Source organism: Larus michahellis, chromosome 5 (genome assembly GCF_964199755.1).
Source record: "Larus michahellis chromosome 5, bLarMic1.1, whole genome shotgun sequence".
NCBI classification, from domain to species: domain Eukaryota; kingdom Metazoa; phylum Chordata; class Aves; order Charadriiformes; family Laridae; genus Larus; species Larus michahellis.
The window spans coordinates 62,759,121-62,780,829 of record NC_133900.1 but is presented as its reverse complement, the minus strand read 5'-3'; the positions used below and the strand labels follow the sequence as shown (position 1 = coordinate 62,780,829).

The following is a 21,709-nucleotide window of genomic DNA, read 5'->3' as shown; positions in this document are numbered from 1 at the left end:
TTGGATCAGCTAAAATAAATACGCAGTTGCTGCTACTGCCATAAAATGCATTTCTAAAACTCACAGGAAAAGAGGGCAACTGCTAGAAGCTCATTTGTCCGGGTTGTTCATGACTGTTCATGCTGTCACGTTGTCAAATTGCACCATGGCAAGGTATTCGCTGTACACCAAGTAGGCATGAAACGATGTTTAATACAAATTATACTCTCTACTTCCCGAGTGAAATACAACTGAGTTTATTTGCCCAAATAAAGGGATAAGTACTAAACAGGTCACGCGTAACTATTTTGCAGCACTGTTTTGTGTATTACAGATGAACTCTTTTCTGTGGGCTAGCTTCCAGGCGCCTCTGTTTAATTGCTAGCTTCAACTCTTCAGAAGAGTTGTTTTCTGAAAAATCTGAAAGTATCAGGGGTTTTTTTGATAATATGAGATTTTTACTAGGATGCATCTATAGATAGTTCATAAGCTGTTTATTCCCTCTGGATACTGACAAAATGAAAATTAAATATTTTATCTTGAAATTCTAAAATATATGGATGTATAGTAAAATAAATATATAGTAAAATAAATTACTTAAACTTTGTTAAAATTAGATGTTAACACTTAAAGGACCACAAAAAGAGGCTTACACCGTGTGGCATGAATGTGAAATAGGATGTATGTTTTAAAATGGCTGAAGTTTAATATTTTAAAAGAAATATATTTTGGTCCTTTTTCCCCAAGAAATAGCTATGGAATTTTTTTGACAACTTTTGAACAAATAACAAGAGAGGTAGGATAATAATCTATTAAATATAAAGTCTTTGAGTTAAAATGCACCAGGCATGGAATGTGAATTTGAAGGGAAGCTGAAAATTGAAGCATGAAAAAATGAAGAAATAGTTGATTTCAGAAAATGCTATATTCATTTTAATGGAACTTGAGTGGCCCTGCCCAGGTTTTACTTACTCAACGAGAGATTATTTTCAGGAATAATTACATGGGGAAGAAGGACAAAAGCAGAATGTTGAAAGTGATTCATTTGTAGGAACAGTGAGGACCTGCTGGGTGAGTCATTATGGTAAGTTATCAGTAACTTTGGCCAAGGAATAATAGCATCCTGAAGGCATCTATTCCATAGTACTAAATCTGTAATTTTGAAAGAAAATGTAACGCATGCATTTTTGAAAGAAATGTAAATGCAGGTTTGGTTTTGTGATGCAATATTGGCCCAAAGCTGCACTTGCTTCCCAGAAGGGCAGAAAACAGCCCAGATCCATGAGATGGACTAGTTAGGGTGTCATGCTTCTGTAGTGCCAACTGGCCACCCATTATCTACAGGTGTCCCTTCTTTACCTTCTTGTATACATCAACTCGTACATCAAGGAACTGTTGAACTCAGGCTGCAGGTTGACATAATTATTGAATCCCTTGCCTACACTGAAACCCCCAGAATGCAGGTTATGCATTGAACACTCGCTGTCATCTCCAGCTGAGGATCTAGACTCAGATACTTGTACATTTGTTACTCTTGTATGAACTCTGATCGTGTATGATACCCGTTATGTTGCCTTCAGCATATAAGAGCCTCCAAGAACAGACACTTTTTAAAAAGTGTATTCTCAACAAGACAACCTACTGTGAGCCCATCAGATCTGTCCTCTGATGCTTTCACTGGCTTCCCCTTAGTTTTTAAATCAGATTCAGGGGGCCGTTGCTTATATTCAGCCTTATAATTCATTGCCTTGTCTAGGATATGTAAAAGATGTGGAAGGGATTTGTTGCTCACTACACGTCTCTGAAAAATGGAACACTCATGTTAAGAGGAAATCTCATCCCGATGGAGAGGATAACTTTCTCCAGGGCTGGTCTCAAACTGGAATGAACTCTGGAAACTTAAAAAATCCCCACAGACCTCACTGCCTTCTGCTCCAGTTGCAAGGCACTGTTCTTTGACCCCATCCTCTCTAATGTAAATATTTAACAATATACATATGTCAAAAGCAACATCGACCACAACTCTGAAACTCCACCAAGCAAAGCACAAGCTCTTCCCCATGGGGAGTGAGTGAGAGGACACGCAGAATTAGCGATGGCGCTTCCTGTACGACTGTAGGTGTTTCTCCATACATAGCAAGACAGTACTGACTGTGCCACAGGAACCTCTGTAGAATAATACAGCGGCTTTGGGTTGCCTTTGGGAGAAGGTCTATCCCTGAAGCCAGCTGCCAGCCCAGACTCCTTTGCATTTAAATGAGAGGTGGAGATGGTACAGGGAGATACGAGTTACAGGCAGCCTGAACCTTGCCTCCATGTTACCTTGGATCTCGTAGCAGTCTAACCATATGGATATCACATGTTCACTTCAGCTTTATACTTGACGTTGTAAGATTTGTGTTTTAGCTACTATGCTGTGCCACTCTATGATAGTGGTGGAATTTCAGGTATCTGAGCGCAGTACGCAAGGGATGTGACATTTTTTTCTGTTGCTACCTTATCGAAGGGTAGTAGTCAAGTTGATAGCCTCACCCAGGCTTTTTCAAACTGTATTTCAAGACTTGAGATAAACAAGTTTAGTATTTGCTCAAATAAATGAGCAAAAGTATTAAATCTTGGTAATAAGAATTTGACAACAAAAGCTTTTTATTTCCACCTTGGAATACAACACCATTACTTCTTTCTCTCCTTCCCGCTCCTTCGATTTTCCAGGTACCACTCAAATTGCACATAAATCTTGGACTCTTAATTTAGAAAACAATCTCTCAATCTCTACCACCTCCTAAAAAATACTCCTGAAAAATGGCAACTATTTTAAACATCACATTATATGTTTTGTTCAGCTTTCAGTGCCTGTGCTACTGAAAGAACATTGGGAAAAAGGGAAAATGAAAGTAATAAAAATAAAAATCTTAACTGTGTTTAGATTTCTCACAACACATTAAATAGAAAACGCGTATCATGTTACACCATTAGATTAGCTGCAATCTGCCAATTCCACTGAAGTGCTACTACCTACATATACACTTCTGTCCAGTGTTTGTGGAAGGTTATACCTGGCAATGAAACTCATGGTATTTTTGGAATAGCACATACGCACACGCAATACTTGAGATATATGCCATAACTCTGTGATCATGCTTTTAGTTGTATTTACAGGAACACAGAGGTCTTTAGCAGTGATATGGCTTCTAATGACCCGTGTTCTATTAAGTATATATATACATAACTAAGGCAGTCATAATACCTAAGAGTTTATCTAGTTAATGTGTGGCTTGTGACCCACATTTGTGATAGATAGTTGAGGGGGAAAAAAAACCCAAACTAACAAAAATCCCCCTCTTGTCCTGTTTCTTCTGCCCTCCACTCCCTATCATTACAAGCAGTTTTTGGAGGCAAATAATAATCTCCTTCCATTCGTGCTTTGTGTCCCTGCTTGAGAGGGAAAATGTACATATCTAGGTCTCAAGGGGTGTGAAGAAAAGTTAAAGGGAGAAGCCTTTGCCTGTCTGAAGCTGGCTGTTTGACCCCCCCCAGCCCCAGGGCCCTGGCTGCCTGGGAGAACACGAGGGGGTTCTATCAATCCTCCTCTCGCCCCAAAGGACTGAGCGGGGTGCAGAAGGACACTTCTATAGCGCTACTATGGAAGCACAAAACTGCGTGGTTTTTTGGGCCATTACATTCTTATCATGGTGCAATTCTTTTAAGTGGCAATAGTTTATTTTAATGGAGGGTTGTTGGGTTTTTTCCCTTTTGCAAGTATTTGAGATAAAAATGGAGCTAAGCAAGCTATTAATGATTCAGTGGGCATATTTTTAGGAATGATCACTCTACCTGTGCTCAATATGGCTGAAGAGAATAGCTGGTGCGCTGGTCACATTATCGTGCTTTAAAAATTCAAAGGGAGATCCCACCAGAAACATTACTCCTTATTCACTTGTGCTCCCTAATGGCAACTTTAAATTCTGTCTTCTCTATTGTCTTTGCTAAAGACGCATGACATTGTGCCTTTGCTGTCAGAGTGGCGCGCATTGTGCCAGTGAAATGCAGTCAGTGCCTAATGTGCATTTACAGAACTTTCAAAGACTGTTATATATACATTTCTCTTCTCTTTTTTTGTGTGTGGAGGATATGTGATTTCTTCTATGAGTGCAGCAGCTTGTGATGTGATATTACAATGAAACATGAGGCCAGTGCAGCCAGATACCTTTTTTCTTCATATTGTGTTAAGGGTATGAGCCTTCTTTGATGTCGGTAAAGTTAATAACGTTTAGAGATATAAAAATCAAGTCAGTACTCACTGACTAAGAAAGTAGTACCAGACTCCCTTGCTAGCCCTGATTTTTACCAACTTTTCTATTTCTATAAAAGAAGAAGCTTTTAGAAATTGAGACATACGTCCTTTGTTTGTACAAATTCTTGGACAATATGTGGAAAAGAAGACCATACGTTCACTCCAAGCTTACACCATCTTTTGGTCACTATAGCACGCAGAAAGGTGCCTTGCAGGGAAAATCGCTGCAGCCGGAATCTCTCTAATCTCTCCCACAGAACTCACAACGAATCCAAACTGAAAATTAATTGAGATTGGGGAAGAAAAGCTAATGCCTTCTCCCTTCTCGGTGGCCATTATTTTTATTTTGACATATACCTGCATTTTTTCAGTCTGAAGAGCACAAGAAGAATTCTTAGGAAAAAAAAGGGTGCTCACTGAACATTGACACAAAGGTCAGCCTATAGGCTAAAGAAGAAATAACTGTGTAGCAATTTTGCCTTTTTTACACCTGTCCATGAATTTTTTCAAACGTGCTGTTAGTTTCCGAAGTATACACCCTGCTCAAAATCTGGCGAGAAAATAGATCTTTGGCTGTTCCGTTTAGCCAGTACATAATAGTAATGTTGTGGTTTGTTTTGATTATAGGTAGACCACATGATATTTTTTCTGGTTGGTTTTTTTTTTTTTTATTTTTTATTTTAGGACTAACTCCTGGAATAAGTTGACACAAAATCTCAAAGTTGGCTTTCACTGAATATTTGCTAGTATTTTCTTGTTATGTTTTCTATCATTTTAGGTAGTGATGAGGGGTGCTATTATGTATCATGTAATTTATAATGCATCATACAATCTGTTTGTTGCATTACTTGCAGAGATTGAAAACAGAGGGGCACAAAAAATGCTTCACTGCTGCTGTAAGACATAGTTCTGGGTACATTCCTGTTACATTACCTTATCTATTTCCCAAACAGAATATTATTCTAGAGTGGCCAGATATGCAACAAACCACGACAGTAATAAACAGTACTTAAAAAAAACTAGTCATAAATTGAAATGGGTCAAAATGTGTATTGAAGAGGTTCTTGATTAATTAAAGACTCCTCCTTATTTTCTAAGCTGAGCCTTGAGACCCAGTTTCCTTCCTATCCATACTTCATAAATGAAGGCTTCTGCGTAGTTTCAGGTATAAGGTTTGAGCTTCAGGGTGTTATCCCTCCCTTAGGTCAGTCTACAGTATCCAAAGACAGCAACGTAAATGCATAAAACTGGGCAAGGGAACTTGCTGGATTAGGCTGTTCTTCTGCCCAGCACCCAAATTCAGTACAGACATAGCCCAAGGAAGCATCAAAAAAAAGTTAAGAGACTCATGACCTTCTCTTGCCTTTTGCATTCATAGTTGCTTATGATTTTCAAGGATACTTGTAGCATGTACCAGCACAGAATCTGCTGGGTTTTTTTTAAGTTCAGCCCTATTCAGAAGAGGTCCATACCTGCTGGTATCACACCTGAATTTAGGTATGGTGTTTAATAAGGAGATAATAAAGTCAATGACTGAAATGCAACCATGAGTACAATAACACCTTTCAGCTGTTCATGTTCATTTAAGTGGCTGAGGATTAAAATAATGGGAATAAGTTAAACAAGCCTGCTTATAACATGCACCAGCACAGCTAAGCAGTGACTAACATACCATGTATTTACCATATTGTACAATAGTTGTCCTTCAAATGTCGGCATTGCCATGTATTTCTCCATCTTTTATCCAGAGGGCAACATAACTCTCTGTAACTGGGAAATGCTAAGCTTTTACAACACTTAAGAATGAGGAGACATATTACCATGATATCATATGATGAATGGAAGATGTGACGCATGCCTCTTACTGCATCTTACTGGCAATATTACAGATTTACATATATTAGCAAATTAGACGATAGTCTTAAAGGACAGCATTCCGAATATTGCATTTGTGTCCTGGACATTTACATGAAGTATGTCTAGTATAAAAATACCAGTTTGCTCTGACACATACAAATGCAAAACTGCTAAAGAAACTGTAGTGTATGTGGTTATTTTGGCTAAGTATCTGAGAAATAGGTCAATTCAGATTAGTTTCCTTGCAACCTCTATTTTAATGTGGTACCTCTTTTTTAAAGGCCAGCTCTACTCATGCAAATGTCCCATGATCTGAATTGCATGCAGTAATCTTGAGGGGAGAATATGTATTTGGCACCATTTTCAATGATCAAGACACTTTACATGACATTCTTGTTTAAATGGCATGAAAATCAGAGTTAAGTGCTGTGTAAATGAGGGCAGAATAGAGCCCTTTGTATCTCATTTTCCAACTGCAGTGGGATCATCTGGAGGTATAACCACATAAATCCCCTGAGGATGTGTCTCCAACTCTCTCCCTTAACATGCTTTTCCCTGATCACATTGGAAATCCACTCAATTTAAATTTAATCTCAGCAAAATCTACACAGGACTTTCTTTCTAAATTTGCAATGCTATCTTTTTGGCACTTTTTTGCTCGGGCTGTTATGTTTAGCCGCATTTTTTCTTAGACATCCTCAAACCTGCTTCTCTGTGGGGGCACCGCTGTGTGTCAGGAGAGTAGAGGTCTCTAAAAATTAGAGATTAAACTGTTGGCTCAGACCCCAGTATGGGAGCATGTTGCTTCCTCTGTCACTGACTGCTGCATGATGTTAGGATTGTACCTTCTCCCTGCCTTACTTCGCTTATCTAAAATATGACCATCATGTTTTCCAAACATTTTTTACTTTCTAATCTTTCCAAGTTAAGGCTCTGCATTGCATGGAGCAAAAGCACAGCCCTTCTCCCCACCCAAAAAGGAAGCTCCGATCTTCTAATGAATGAGTGTATCAAATTTACAAGTGAAAAATAAATGGCGAGTTACACGTGGAGAAAGAGAAAAAGACACAGAGACAGATGGATTTATATAAATTCAGCTTTTAAAGTGTTGGCTGTTTTTTTTTATTTTATTAAATTAAATAATTATAAGCAGTAACCAGCTGTAGTATTATTCTTCACTGTGTAATCTGCACAGTGAAATGTAAACAGGGGGTCAGGCTCTCCTGTGGCCATATGACCCTCTCAGCAGGAAAAGGGGGCACGGAGAGAGGCTGTGCACAGAGAAGCGTACAAGGATATTCATGAGCTGGGAACTTTTGCAGCAAAAAATAGCTTTCCTGCATAGTCAATGGTGCATAGCGTTCGGTTTAAAAACCCTTATTAAATTAAGAGGAGCTTTCTGCGTCCACCAGCCTTCGCCGCTGCTGCTGTGTGTACTTCCATAATGTTGTTGAGAATACTGGGGCTTAATATCAACTTGGAGGTTTAGAAAAATGCAATAACATTCAGATACAACTTGATTACTGACGGAACAGAGATACAGAACATGAAAACTGATATGTCTGGGGAATCTAGTGCTTCTGAATCTCTTTGTTCCTTAAAAAATATTCTTTCTTAAAAAATAAACGTCTATCTATATGTATATATGCATTCCTTTGTCAACACAGGAAGATGGAGGGATTGGCAGCCAGGCATTCTTCAGTATGTTAATTACCTAATGTTTTCTGTTCTTTAAAATTCTCTTCTTTTTCTTCCTTTATTTTTTTTTCAGATTAAAAAGCTGAGCCCATCTCTTGCACTCTGATCATAGTTCTCATGCTGTGTATTTAATGCAGCATATTTTTTAATTCACAAGCATACTCTTTCCACCACTGCTATAGTTGCTATAGCTCTGACTACCTTTTTGTTGCGGTACAAACATCTTTTCCCTGCAGTATTTTTATGCCGTAACAAACCTTTATTTATTTCTTCATTTATTGTTTTAAAAACCAATATAGTTTTCCACCCGAAATACCCCTTTTTACATAACCTTGAGATGCCTATTCATTCTTTCTCAGGAGGAGTTCAGGGGAAAGGTGCAGCGCCCCTCTAAATCACAAATGAAATGAGTTTGTTGGCTTGAATAGTATTTCTCCTTTCAACCCTCCGCACATTTCAGTGCATTCCATTAGTCATTGTTCAAATGAGGCTGTTCTCCGACCCCAGAGGCAGGGGAGGAGGGAGTTTGGGGTTTAAATGAGTTTGCTGATCAGTACATAGAGGCACATTGTTTCTCATCTTATATTTTGCATGTTCTGTTTACAGAAAATAACCCTGCTTCCCAGTACCAAAATGTTTCAGGTTTTGAGCGTACTGTATGTTTGATGCAGCTAATTTAAATAAATGACTTTCACATTTAAGCAATTAAACCTATAATTAGCACTGTTTGAATGAACTAATCAGCTAATACCCTATGACACACAGTTCTTTTTTTCCTCTAAATATTTTTAAAGGGAAAGGAGAGAGATTTATGAAAAATTATAGGTGATGCAGTAAAAAAATATGCTTTGATTCATGGAAATTACAAAACAACACCACAAGCTATTTAGACCGATGCTCTCCTTTTGCCTTCCAGGGAATGTGGAATTATGCACACTCATTTCCTCTGAATTCAGGGGAAAAGACTGCAATAAACAAAGTAGAGAATCTTTTTTTAAAACAGGGCAAACTTCTATCACTGTTGTGTGTTTTTAAAAACACCCAAACGCACTTTCAGAGGTACTCACTGTATTTTAAAACGTGTGCATACATCTAATCCAGTGGTAGGAGAGCTGCGTAAGCCATACCCTTGGGAGATTCCCTCAGACTGGCAGAAAGTTAGCCGCTCTCAATAAGATGGAAATTTATTAGGAGGAAATTATCCTGGTGTCCTCTGAAAAACAGCATTTCTGATAAAAATCTTGTTCTCTGACAGCAGTCTAACAAGATACATTTGTTAGCTGGTTTTGTTCCTTGGATTCATCTGTTAATTTTAATTCTTCTGTTGCACTGCTGTGTATTTACGTTCTGAGGCTGACATGATCTATGCATGCTCAGCGGAGATTGAGGTGTTGGGGGTGAGAGGGCACAGAAGTTTAGGAGAGCACTAGTCTTTTTTTTTTTTTTTTTTTTTTTTTCTTTTCCTCTAGTTAAAGTAAAGGAGGAAAAATGTCCTTACATTTTTATTAAAGCTTGAATTTGTTAATAAATGTTGGGCCTCTGAATCTATGTTACTATAGCTTTTTATTACTACAGAAATATGTATAATTTATCATATAATTCTTCTTTTCTCTGTTATGCCTAAATGTCACAGTACTGTACATAGTACTGTACATACAAGCTGCACCACATACTAACATTTTACTTTTTTTTCCCCACCTAAAACACCATTAAATGTCTTCAAGTGCTGCGAACAGCCTGAACAGCCTTGATTTGTTCAACTCTGCCTGTTCTCACTGCAGTTCCACCAAGGACGGGATTCGGGACCCTTCTCTCCAGCCTAATTTTTCCTTGAGTCTCTGCCGCATGTAGGACTCAGGCTGGAAGGTTTTCAAAGAAGGAATGTGGATTTTTAATGAATGAAGCTGGCATTGGGAACCCTCCCCCCATCATTATGACTTGTCAAAGTTAGTAGGTATGTAGTGCTCTGCTCTTGCAGAGCAGAAAGGACAGCAGGAAGATGGCAGATGCTCTTCTGTGGTTATATGGCTCACCAATACTGAAGTGAACTGGTTTCTATTCCTGTGTGATAACTAGCTTCTGAAAGTGCTTTTTCATCTGCCAAGCTTAAGATAAGAGCTAGTTTAGATTTAGATTTTTTTTTTCCCAAACATTTTGAGGAGAGTAAGAAGACAGAAAGGGGTCACAAGGGCAGTGCTGCCCTATCAAAAGTTTTTTTAATAGGATTGGATTCCCCCTTGGTTTTGATGGAAATTCTCAGTTTAGTAGGCAATTTCTTTTTTAAGGAAGAGAAAGAGATAGTACCACCCTACGCAACCAATACTGTGGTATAGGGAACATTCAGAGAAGGTCTGGGTTTGAACCATCAGGTTCAAAGTAGAAACTTTCTCTTCAGGCTTTTATGTTCAGGCAAAGGATTTGTCTACCCAGTCATTTCCCATGGTAATAGTCTTTCTACCAAATGTTTCCTCCAACCTGGACTGGGGAAAAAAAGTATTTTTGTGAAGCTTTAATAGATAGGAAAATAATTTCTTCCTTGGCTTTACTTCTGAAAATCAGGGTATAGGTGTCTGAAGCACTGATAGCTCTCACTGTAGGTGAAATCTGAAGGAGTGGCAGATAATCAACAGCTCAGGGAAATCAAACCCTAGGTATTTGAAGTTAGTCGTCTAATCACTGAGGCACCCCAAACTTGAAAAATTCACAAATTTTAGCCTTAACCTTGCTATGCTTCAGAGCCCGTATGCAAAACAAAAGCACTTCTGCCTTATTATCTAACAAACAGGGGAGCTCATCAGTACTGCAAGAGGTGCCTCTACTTGAGAGACACACTATATCGATGAAGTTCCTGGAAGAGCTCATGAGAAAATAGATAATTTCTTATTCAGTGCACCTTTTGGGTAAAATGTAGTGAGTATTGTACGATAGGGCTGGCAAGGTTCACACGTGGGCTGAGAGATACCCAGTGATGAATATGCTCTCTCGAGAACCTTCCCCTCTGGTACGAAAATCCTGAGTACTGATACTCAGCAACAGGAGAAAAGGGGTGGCCTGTGGGGCCACAGGATTGTGGTCAGAGAAATCTAAACTAAACTAAACCTCACGCTTCTCGCAGGATGCAGATCAACTGGACCTTTGCTTAGTACACGTCTGCCACACCTTTCAAGGCCTGCTAGGGAAATGATGCAGTTACTCTAGTTGTAATTTTACGGATTTGGTTTGAACAAAGTGGTTTTGTTACCAGGAGCTCATTATTTCTAGAGCAGGATGAAAATGGAAAGACTTCAAAACTATTCTAATATATTTTTTTCTATGTAATGATCTCTGTATGATATAAAATGATGGTTGTTCTGATCAAGTATTTTCAGCCATTACCTCTGAATGTCGTTCTTTAAATACCAGGAAATATCCAGTTAAAGCAGCTTCTGTAACATATCTAACTCCTACACAGCACGCTAACCTATCACTTTGTTAGGGTCTACGCCTCTCCAGTGCTGTTAGCACAGTTGACCTCATGCAGCAAAAATTATAGTTGCAAGAAGATTCTAAATACTATCCTGGTTGGTTCAAAGTTTAAAATTATGCTTTGAAAAGTAGGAATGCTATTTTCAAAACTGTTCTGCTTGTTGTTTCTATTCATTGTTTCCATGGCAGAGCTGAAAAACTATTACAGCTGTGTTTTGGGTGGTCTATTGTATACCACTGTTGGTTTTGATTATTACGTTCAACACTCTCTCGGTATGTGTTTCACTGTCCCACTGTCTCCACACAAATAAGGAGTGGTGCTCCTTCCACCCGTTGTTTACATAATTGCTCTGTGGTTACAAAGTGGGAAACCTAACTTTTTTGCCCTTTTCTGCTTAAGGGATTCACATGTCCATATATCAGTTCCTAGGAGTGTGTCCTAAACACTAGTTTATAGCTTAGTATTTAAGAGGGCATCGCTCTGCCCCTCCTTCAGGAAAAGTCCTGGAGCCAAATGTAGAACATAAAAGAAGGAGCATGATTCAATGTCCAAGTGATAATGACAGCTGGCTGAGATGAGAACACCAGGTTTCTGCTAGTTTGACTCTGTGTTTTATGTTGGACCACCATCAGATAAAAAAACCCAAAACCCCAAGGAGTATAGAAAGATAGATACAGACTAAGGTATTCCTGACCTGATTTTTAAACATGCTCTTATAAAGACCTTCTGCTAAAGTCAATCAGGCAATACATAGTGCATTTGCCTGGAATATACTGCTCAGTGTAATGGAGATGAACATGTGTTTAAATGTCTGCATTTGGACATTGCTCCAGAAGATGTGATTTATTAAAGGTACATAACTCAGAACTGAATTATGAGTAGTTAAAATACAGACTGTTTTCTGTAAGCTACACACATCATTTGCTGCAGAAGATGGGAAAACAAAGTGTTTCCTTGGACCCAGTATTGTGAAAATAACGGACTGTGGGTGTAAAATGAGTGATTATCTGTATAAGATGGCAGTTGTAAATACAGTGTGTCTAAGCTGACCAGCAAAACACATCCTGTCCCGTACAGCAGCTAGTGAGGATCAGAGTAAACAAAAACTGCACTGTGGCCTGTCTTCTCCCACTTTGCAATTATACAGCATTTGACCTTCTGCAGCTGAAGCAGGACCTTGTAGCCCAGCCATAAAAACCATCCTTTAGAAACCTGCACCTTGAAGTAGGCTTAGGACAGCCGAAGCACGTGTACCTGGAACAAAAAGTAACTGATGCCTTACGACAGTCAACAGAAAACTTTTGTACACAATAGATTTTTTTCTTTAACTGTGCAGTCTCATGTGGTTTTAATTACTTGACGTAAGTGTTCCCATTTTACTTTGGTTTTCTTTGTCCAGTTTACACCAAGAATAGGAAATCTGTAAAGGTGGGATTTTTAACTCAAATCATTGTTCAAAACTTCAGATATTTGTCTGAAACTCATCTGAGCTTTCTGCACGTGTGTCTCCAGATTAGTTCTGGCAATACTGTTAAATGATCTTTTTTTGCATATAAGATCTTCAATGCTTGATGTAAGATGGAGTCATGGTGGAAAAAAAAATAAAAATGTCCAGGACATGATTTGAGCATTATTTAAGGGAACTAAAATTAAAGCTCGTCTCTCAAGTAGGAAAAATGTACAAGGTGGGGCACAACAGCCTTCTGTATCCTGAAAAAAAATTGCTAAGCTTTTGTGAGAAACTAAGCTCTTAGGAGAAACAGAAGTCTGTAACCTTCTCAGCTTAACAGTAGAACGGGAGTTGGTTGAGCATACGAATGGACATCAACTCTGGGTTGATGACTACAAGCCACAGATCGTATTGTAAACACCATTGCCTCTTCTTTGTCCTCTGACTACATCCAAGTCTTGAATGCATATTTCAAAGAACTGTGACCTGAATTCAGATGATTGATCACAGTAGCAGTAGGGTAAACTTTCAGTATTTCTTCACATTGACAGTGAACCTGATATCAAACTTTAACCTGCAGCACTTTGCTTTCCTATAAAATAAAAATATTCTGTCCTAAATCACTGCCTTTTCAAAAACATAAACAAAACCAAAAAGGCCAACTCTTTTTGACTGGCTGCACTGATTTCCATATAATTCCAAGTTTCTTATCTCTCTGATTTCCCATGCACTCCCTCTTACCTTTCCTGATCTCCCATGAAACCCTGAGAGAATAGCAGCAGATCTGATAGTTTCTTCTGGGCTGGCTGCCATTACCATATTTTATGTACTTCAGGGTTTCTGTGGGATTGATGACGCACAATACATCATTGGACTGCTGTGACCAAACAAGGTTTGTGTGCTGCAGCTTCCCCTAGCATTCTGCCAGAAGTGCTGAGACCTATCAAGGGGCTGAAGAAAGATGACTAAATGTTGGTGAGGGATGGAGGAACAGTGTTGAAGCAGAGTAGATGTTGGGTAGGAGGAGAGTTCTGAAAACAGTAGCAGGGGAATAGTCAGTAGGTGTTTCAGAAATATCTGAAATGGAAGGGAAGATAGAAATATTCTGGTTCAGGATAAGATGAAATGGGCTATTAGGGGGAAATGAAAATTGGGAATTGAATGGAATGGCCGGAAAAGAAAAAGGTGAGTTTGGATTGGGAATACTCACTCACTTGGGAGATACCTGCAGGGCAGGATGATGGTGAAGAGGAAGCTTCATTAGGATTTAGTAAAATAAGCGTCTTTGTATCTATGCCTTTGGCTGAACCGAACTGTACTTTCAAGCCTCTGTGAAATAGCCTGTCCCTAACTGTGGTCCATTGCTGTACGAGCTTATTGGTGTTAAGCAATGTATTACGAGGATTACGTCTACACTGTAGGACAAGCACATTTCAGGATCCCACGGGTGAGCCTTGCAGTGATGTCCTAACCTTGTGTTGGGAAAACAGTGGGGTGTGCTGTCTGCCCCTTTACCTCACTTCCAGCAGAAGATGACCTGGGTGCCTGGTCTTTAGGACTTTAGAGACATCAATTTGGACAGCTGGTCAATCAGCTCCACAAGACACACTGGAGAGTCTATCTGCCTCAATATGCACCGCCAGATTCCACTGATCTGATGCTCTTACGACAAGTGTAGGAAAGGCAGAATACGATTTGAGCACAATATGCCTATGGAAATGCCATTCTGAAATTAGCAATAAATGATGTCAAGCTGTATGCATGATATATGCTCTCGGTTTCTTACAGGAAACATCATTAACTTAAATTTTAGGTTGTTAAACTTCATTTAACACATCATATACTGTAAAAATCTAAGAAATAGCTAGTACAGTCACTCAGCTCACTATTCCAGTCTCCCACCTCAGTCTAACCTCTTGCCTCTTCATCTCAATGTGCACTCCCTTTGAAGAATGGTTGTGGGAGATGCATGAAGAAACCAAACACATGCAAATAAAAATTTTGGAAGAGAAGGCAGAGGCGTCTCTCCTTTTTATATTATGGCCTCATTGCCACACTCTAAGACTGTAAGGATAAGTGTAATTTATGTCTTTGCTAAAGCTTGCATTTTCCCTAAAGTGGCAGGTGCCTGCTTTTGCTTTGGACAAGAAATACTGTAAGATTTTCCCATTGTGATTCAGTTTGGTTGTTTTGAATCAAGGAAATTAATGCAAATTTGAATTTCAGAGTTTCCAAAGTGGCAAAGGCTTAAAATCATGCCATAGTGAATATATTTACAACTAAGATCTTCTGGGAAGTGTGAAAGAGGTAACAGCAGTAAACATACAGAAATTATACTGGACAAGTTTTCAACAAGGGAACTTTATTTTTAAATGTTTCCTCTGTACCATTGGATAAAAGTGAAGCTTAAGTATGGCATATTTCAAAAAACTGTTATTGTCTTTTACTATTTGTAATCAGATGTGCTCCCTGAAACTACTTAGAAAAGCCTGACCTGCGAAACGGAGGTGTGACTGCACATGATATACAAACTACCGGCCACGTACCTTGCAAAGGGAGAGGCAGCAGCAAGGACACAACCCATGGACACGTCCTTCCATAAACTTCACTACACATACTCATCCTGACACCCTGACACCCACATCCCATTGTGATTTTTTATTACTCCACTAAAAAACTGTAAGTGAGCCTAGATATGTCTGGCAACACTTTGGTCTGTCCCATAATGCAAAGAAGTTCTGAAAATCTGAACTCAGTTCATCAAAATGTGAAATGACTGGATTTAAATATTGGGGTTTCTAATGGCACATTTCAGTGTAGACTTAACTGAACACATGTGAGCACCTCCTTTGTTTTGAGCTCTATGTAACATGTATTACTAAGTAGAGTGGGATTCTAATGTATGTATATACATGAAATACAAAGGTTGTATGAAGGCTTAGGAAAATTTTCAGTGCTCATGCTGTTAATGTAAAACAGCCCTGTAATTGTCCTTATTATGTTAATAATTCTTCAGCTGACTAAATGTCTCTTCTCACATACTTTAATTTATCCTTTCCCCCAAATCCTAAGATTTTAAGTTTAAAAATGCAAAAACGTAGAATGGTGTGAGTTAGAATTGTAATGCCTGAACTCAGTCTGAAATTTCATATCACATTAAGGATGAGGTGGTTTTAAAATAATGGGCATCGTTGTGCTACCCTTTCTAGCTAAAACACAGGAAAGTTCGACTGCAGGTCTTGTGGTAATTTTACTTGCATTTTTGCTTTTGCAAATTAACACAAATGTCTTGGTGGTTAATTTAAAGCCTTTTATGTTGCCTCCAAAATTTCTATCTTTATTGGATGCACATCTGTAGTTTTATTTAATATGAACCAGATGTTGAAATCAAGGCAATATTTGTTAGGACGCTTGCACTGAAGAAGGGTTGCTACAGACAATGTGTTGTGCCAGTTCTCTGGGTACAGTGTCAGGCAGAAATAAAGTAAGTTGGAGGTTTTTTCTGTTTCGCTAATTAGAAACAAAGCTTTCTAAATCAATAACCTTCAAACACCAAACTTCACAATCAAAGAACTATGGACAAGTGTACATAAAATTCCAGAAGCTGTTGTACTTCATACATGAACCATTGTGCTGTTGCTAAAACTGCAGGGAGTTAATACACCAGTAGAAATGGGCATGCAGGGCTGCAGAATCTGTGCGATGGGATGATGCTGGGAAGACAACAGACAGCAGAGAGCAGAATGCACTCTTGGAATGAAAAATCAAAGCTAGCGATGAGAGCAGAAGCTGGGAGATGCAGCTGCTGCCATTGAGCAGGTGGTTGGTGGTGTCCTGTGTCCAGGAGGACTCCAGCTCCTGATGTGGGCTGAGGTACAAGTCAGAGGGAGCTCAAATCTGCTGCTTCTCCAGAGGTGTCAGCATCTTTCCATGCTCTCTGCAATATGTGCATGTTGGACGTGTTTAAGATGTGTCTGGTGTGTTTTAAATACTGAATTAGGTACATGGTCACTTTTTTGGTCACTGTTTGGATATAGGTCGCTGACTATCATGCCTAGAAGGTATGAGATGCAGAAGGAACAGAATCTATGACATAGAAGAGATAAAGATTTATTCAGTATGTATTTTGCTTAGACTCTATTTTTCTGTGCAAAATCATTATTCACTAAAAGGAGAGGCACAGCCAGTCTTTCGCCCTCATGAGCTGGAACATTTTGCTCTTGCAGCATAATCAGATTTTCCAAGCAAAACTCCTGGTTATTTCAGTCACATTTATGCAGCCGTACAAGGCCTTGGCAAAATTCAAGCACTGCAGAGCATGGTAACATTTCAAAGTATAAAATTTAAATTAATAACATATACTTAAATTTTAAAGGCCAAATTAAAAAAATAATATATTGTGTCTACAAAATATGCATGCAGGTAACCGATGGCATTTTTCATATGTTGAGTGTACAGTCTACAACAGTGCAGAGAGTACCTGCAGCAGTGATATCCAGAATCTCAATGGATCATATTCAGCGTGCTTTCATTTCATTTCCTGGCAAGTTTTGCCTTGTGTTTTGCAAGTGCAAAGGTTTAAGCTTAAGATCAAATCTTTATAAAGAATGAAGAATGAGCTAGAAACATGAAATAAAAGACTCTAGAAGAATCTGTGTAGGAAATAATATTTTCCAACATACATTTCTTTCTGCTATTGGTTGGGACTTGGTGTTAAAATACTTGAATAAATAAAACAGAGTGGCACTGCCTGTTTTGTAGTAAGGCGTAACTGTTGGTTCAAAGCAATGAGGTGAATGCAGTATAGGCTTTGGTGGGAGTTTGGCTCAGTTATATGATAAAGGCCTAATTACAGGATCCAAGTTGCTGTCAAATTAATCCCACCTTGGTACCAGGCACAGATTTTCTCTGTGCATCGTTCCCTTTCACACCAGTTCTCCTGTTTGTCCATCGCTTATTCTGCTTAGTATGTATGTCTGTGCTGTGCAAGATCCAAATAGAAATCCATAAATCATAATTTCCTGAGGTATAGCTACATTTCAGCCACTGAATTCCTCAGTCATTCAGCTCTCCCTTACCTTCCCCGTCTGTAAAATGGGGACAGAGACCCTTATGTAGGATATTGCATGGTTTTGTCATAGTGCTAATCACCACAGGGTCTCTATGAATGTTTATAAAGTGCTTTGAAGATGAAAATTGCCAAAGAAGTGCTAGGGATGATTATTATAAGTTAATGAATAAATTTCAACATGTATTTGATTGCCAGGTAATTCAGAAGGGAATCACCAACCCTTCCCTCTCTTCGAAGAAAAAAAAGTTGACAGTCAGCTAGTTGCTAATTAGCACTCAACTGAAATGCCTCCAAAGCTGAGTGCTCCCAGTTGAGTCCTTTAAAAAGTAAGCTTTCAACTAATTGAAATATGCTGAAAGTTGAGCAGTGGGTGAGGTGTGTAACAGGTAAATCAGTATGGTGGAGTTGGGTATGTAGAAGGAATACTAAGCTTTTCCAGGTCGGCATTAGAACTTTTGGGGAAAATGGTAGCCAAAATGAGCATCTCTTTTTCATATTCACACATCTGTTCCCTTCCTCAGGCCCAGTTTGTAATCTGTCACAGGCGGGCTATGCTGCCATATATTTGTGAGGGCAAGTTAGGGAGGAAGCGTTACTTAAAGATTGTGTTGAAATCTGGTGTTGCTTATTTCTTACTATATCGAGGGGTGGTTATAATGATTCTTCCTTTGGACTGAGACAGACTTAAGAAATTTTGAATAACAGATTGCGTAATATGTTAGAGCCGAGTGACTGTGCCACCTGCATTTAATTCATATTTAGCTTGTCTGTAAGGGAAACTAGTGTATCAGAAAGGGGCTCGGACTCTTCAGGTCCTTACCTCTCTGCTGGCCTGTCTGATTTTTTGCTGGAGGGTCGGTCTCCCAGACCACAGTCTGCTCCTGTAGCCTCCCCCACCACTTCTTTGGATTTTTTTGCTGGCTGTCTGCCAATGCTATAAACCGCAGTAATGTCTTCTCTGCTGCTGAAGGCTGTTTTCTTCCTCAGCTGATGGGAGATGGCTGCAAGAGGCAAATGACAGGGATTTCATCCCTTTCTTTTCCCTGCTTGACTGCTCTGGATTCACCACCCTTAGTATCAGCTCTTCAAGGAAAGAGGAAAACACACTCAGCTAAACTTGTTGAGCACTTTGGGTGAAGAATCTCAGTTGCTTCAAATAGCACCTTACCAGCATCAGCCTCCAGTGAGAAGCCACCCCAAACTTCAGCAGTGTCTATGGGGGCAGGGCCGGGGAAAAAAAAGAAAAAACGTGTGAGGTGAGAAACTACCAAGGCAGGTATTTACAAATGATTCATGGAAAAGGAACTCTGTGCTCCGAAAGGGTCTGTGGGTGGATAGGGATGATACGAAGGGAAATGGAAGAAATGGAGTGAACACGGAAACAAGGGGGAGATGGAACAAAACAAGACAGAAGTGGTCTTGAAGCTGCTGGATTCTGGAAAGCGGCCTTTGTAGTGTTCTCAGAGATGCAGCAAGACCCAGGTATATAAAATCTCTTTGTTGTTTTACCCATCTGGAGGATGATCTGGTTCTGTCAATGGGCAAGTGTTCTTTGGTATCCTGAGGCTATTGCAGCCCAGGGAAGCTCGCCTGGATGTCAAGGGCTGAATATTTCACACTTGGGACCTCATCCTCTCCTCCCTCCCAGCACCTCACAGAGCTGTTTTCCTTGACAAGAGTCCTCTCTGGCATGGTCACAATGTACCTTGTAGCTGCAGTGACCGTGTGTGATGCAGGGTAGGTGGAAGCCTCCCGAGTATACTGCCCACTCACGGTGCCACACCAACAGCACAGCGAGGAGCAAAGCAAAGCCTCCAGTGCTTAAAGCATAAGTCCCTTGTGAGCTGAAGAGACAGATGCTGCACCTGAAAGCTCCTGCAGACCAGTAACCCGTCTGTGTTAGGCACAAAGGGAGGACATTTAAAACACACTGAGCCCTGGCTTACCATGGCTTAATCAGCGAGATGGTAAGTTGGTTTGTCCACTGTATCTTGGTATGTTTAGAGGGCCCATCACTATAACACCAATATATGATTTGCGCCAGTTTGAGTTTTGTCTCATGTTTTCTCCCCCAGCTCCGTCTGCTGCAGGTGCTGAGCGTGTTCCGTATGGGTAAAGCAGACAGACTGCTCAGTGAGGGATGGGCTGCCTCCTCAAAGGCTGCTTTCAGCTGAGCATTCATGAAGTTCCAAGACAAAATTTAATAGTAATTTTAATTGTGGACAAAGACGTTGTGTACACTGCAGAACTGAAAAATGTTTAAAATCCCTTTTGTGTTATCATCTCTTCAGAGGTACTTCTACCATCGTTGGTGAGTGTTGGAGCTGTAACTTGAATTTACTAGCATTAAATAGGCGAAGAGAATTCTTAGAATTGTCATATGTTTTGAATTATAATTATATGTAATTTATGCAATGTAGGTTTGAGTTTGCAAAAAGCCTGAAGAATTTAAAAGATGTGAACCCTTCTTGTTGTGCTGTAAACTCTGAAACATAGTAGTTTTGGTGGGCCACACTTATGGATTTTTAAAAACTTTTCTGATAAAAATAATCACGTCATTTATTAATGACAGAAAAGGACAATTATCACGACCAAAAAAAAAGTAGTCTACATGGAAAAAGCCTGGAAGTGTGTACTGAGCCCAGCAAATATTTTTAACAATGGATTAAAGAGATTTATTTAGTTTCCTGTCCACAAATGTTCTGTGAAAGGACAGTGTTTTCCGGAATATGTTTTTTATTTCAATATATTAATATTTAATGCAAACAAATTACAGCTTCTAGAGTTCTTATAAATTGCAAGCATCTGGACACTCTATTCTATAGCTGTAGAAATTAATGGCGGTATTCAGTTCCGAAACCTGTCAAAATCTGGTGTTTGAGCTCAGCAATTGGGCATATATTGCAGATGATGGGCTATTGCTGGTGGTTCTTCATTGTGTGTCCCAACTTTTGGTAAGCAAATTTAATTTAGTCACTCGCAAGCATCCATAGGTAAACAGTTTTGTTCTTTTACCTAAGGTCACTCCATCAAAAGTCTTCAATGCTATCTGGCTTTTGTATAAACGAAGGGCAATTTGAAAAGGTAGTTTTGTTGTTTTTTTTTTCAAGAAATTTATGTTTACTTGAGTATTCTCAAGAAATCTCATTTCGAGTACCTCTAGTTTTTAGCTTTCATTTGCTGTGTATCTTTAACGAAGATCAGTCTCTCCTTTCCCGTCTTTTCAACAGCTACAAACCACCTTAAATGTATCTTTATAAACCTGATTACTGACAGAGACTGAACAGTCAACAACGCATACCAGGGATAAATGCAGCAATTACACCTATTTACAGCTGTATCTCTTTTCTGCATTATTATTATTACTAAGCGGTTATTAAAAATAGCGCAGCCTTCGGAGCTGCTTTGATTGTCTCCTTGGCAAAGTGAGGACCGTGCCTCAGTTGTGTGTGGTGCTTTTTGCTGTCAATGCTGCTTGGTGGCGTGGCGTGGCAGTGGGCAGCAGCATGGATGCCCTTGCAGCGCAGGCTGTGCGGGACCCCCTGTGCCAGGGGCTCAAGTAATAGTCACAACCAGAAAAGGCAGCACCCGACCATGTGTGACAGCATAAAGAGCAAAGGCAGAGGAACAAACCACGCTGGTTCATCCCTTCTCACTCCTTTCTTGGGTCCTGGAGGAAGTTTCTGCTGTTGGTTTTTGGTCCTTCTATTGTAGCGCATCTCAGCTACTCAGAGGCACTGAGGTTTTCATGCTGTTGGGCGCAGAGAAGGGTACCCGCATCCTTCTGCTCCAACAAATCCATGCTTCCCCCTGAAATTAAGGGAAATTGTCCTCCAGAGCTGTCAGAGTAGTCTGTGGCTTAGGTGGGTCCTTCTATTTCTGCCCAGGAGAGGG

At 39.6% G+C, this 21,709-nt stretch overlaps 1 protein-coding gene across 5 annotated transcripts in view; it reads left to right on the top strand.

Annotated features, from left to right (window-relative positions):
* Positions 1 to 21,709, top strand: part of LDB2 (LIM domain binding 2) — a 397,269-nt gene that overhangs the window by 151,584 nt on the left and 223,976 nt on the right. The window contains exon 1 of one of the 5 annotated variants that reach the window (XM_074587646.1): positions 19,926 to 20,126. The exons of 2 other annotated variants lie outside the window; for them this stretch is intronic. In XM_074587646.1, coding sequence (XP_074443747.1) covers positions 20,071 to 20,126 — 56 coding nt within the window. In that variant the 5' untranslated portion in view covers positions 19,926 to 20,070. Of the gene's footprint in view, positions 1 to 19,925; positions 20,127 to 21,709 lie in introns of those variants that run through there. 2 more of the 5 variants (XM_074587650.1, XM_074587663.1) reach the window with 2 other exon arrangements.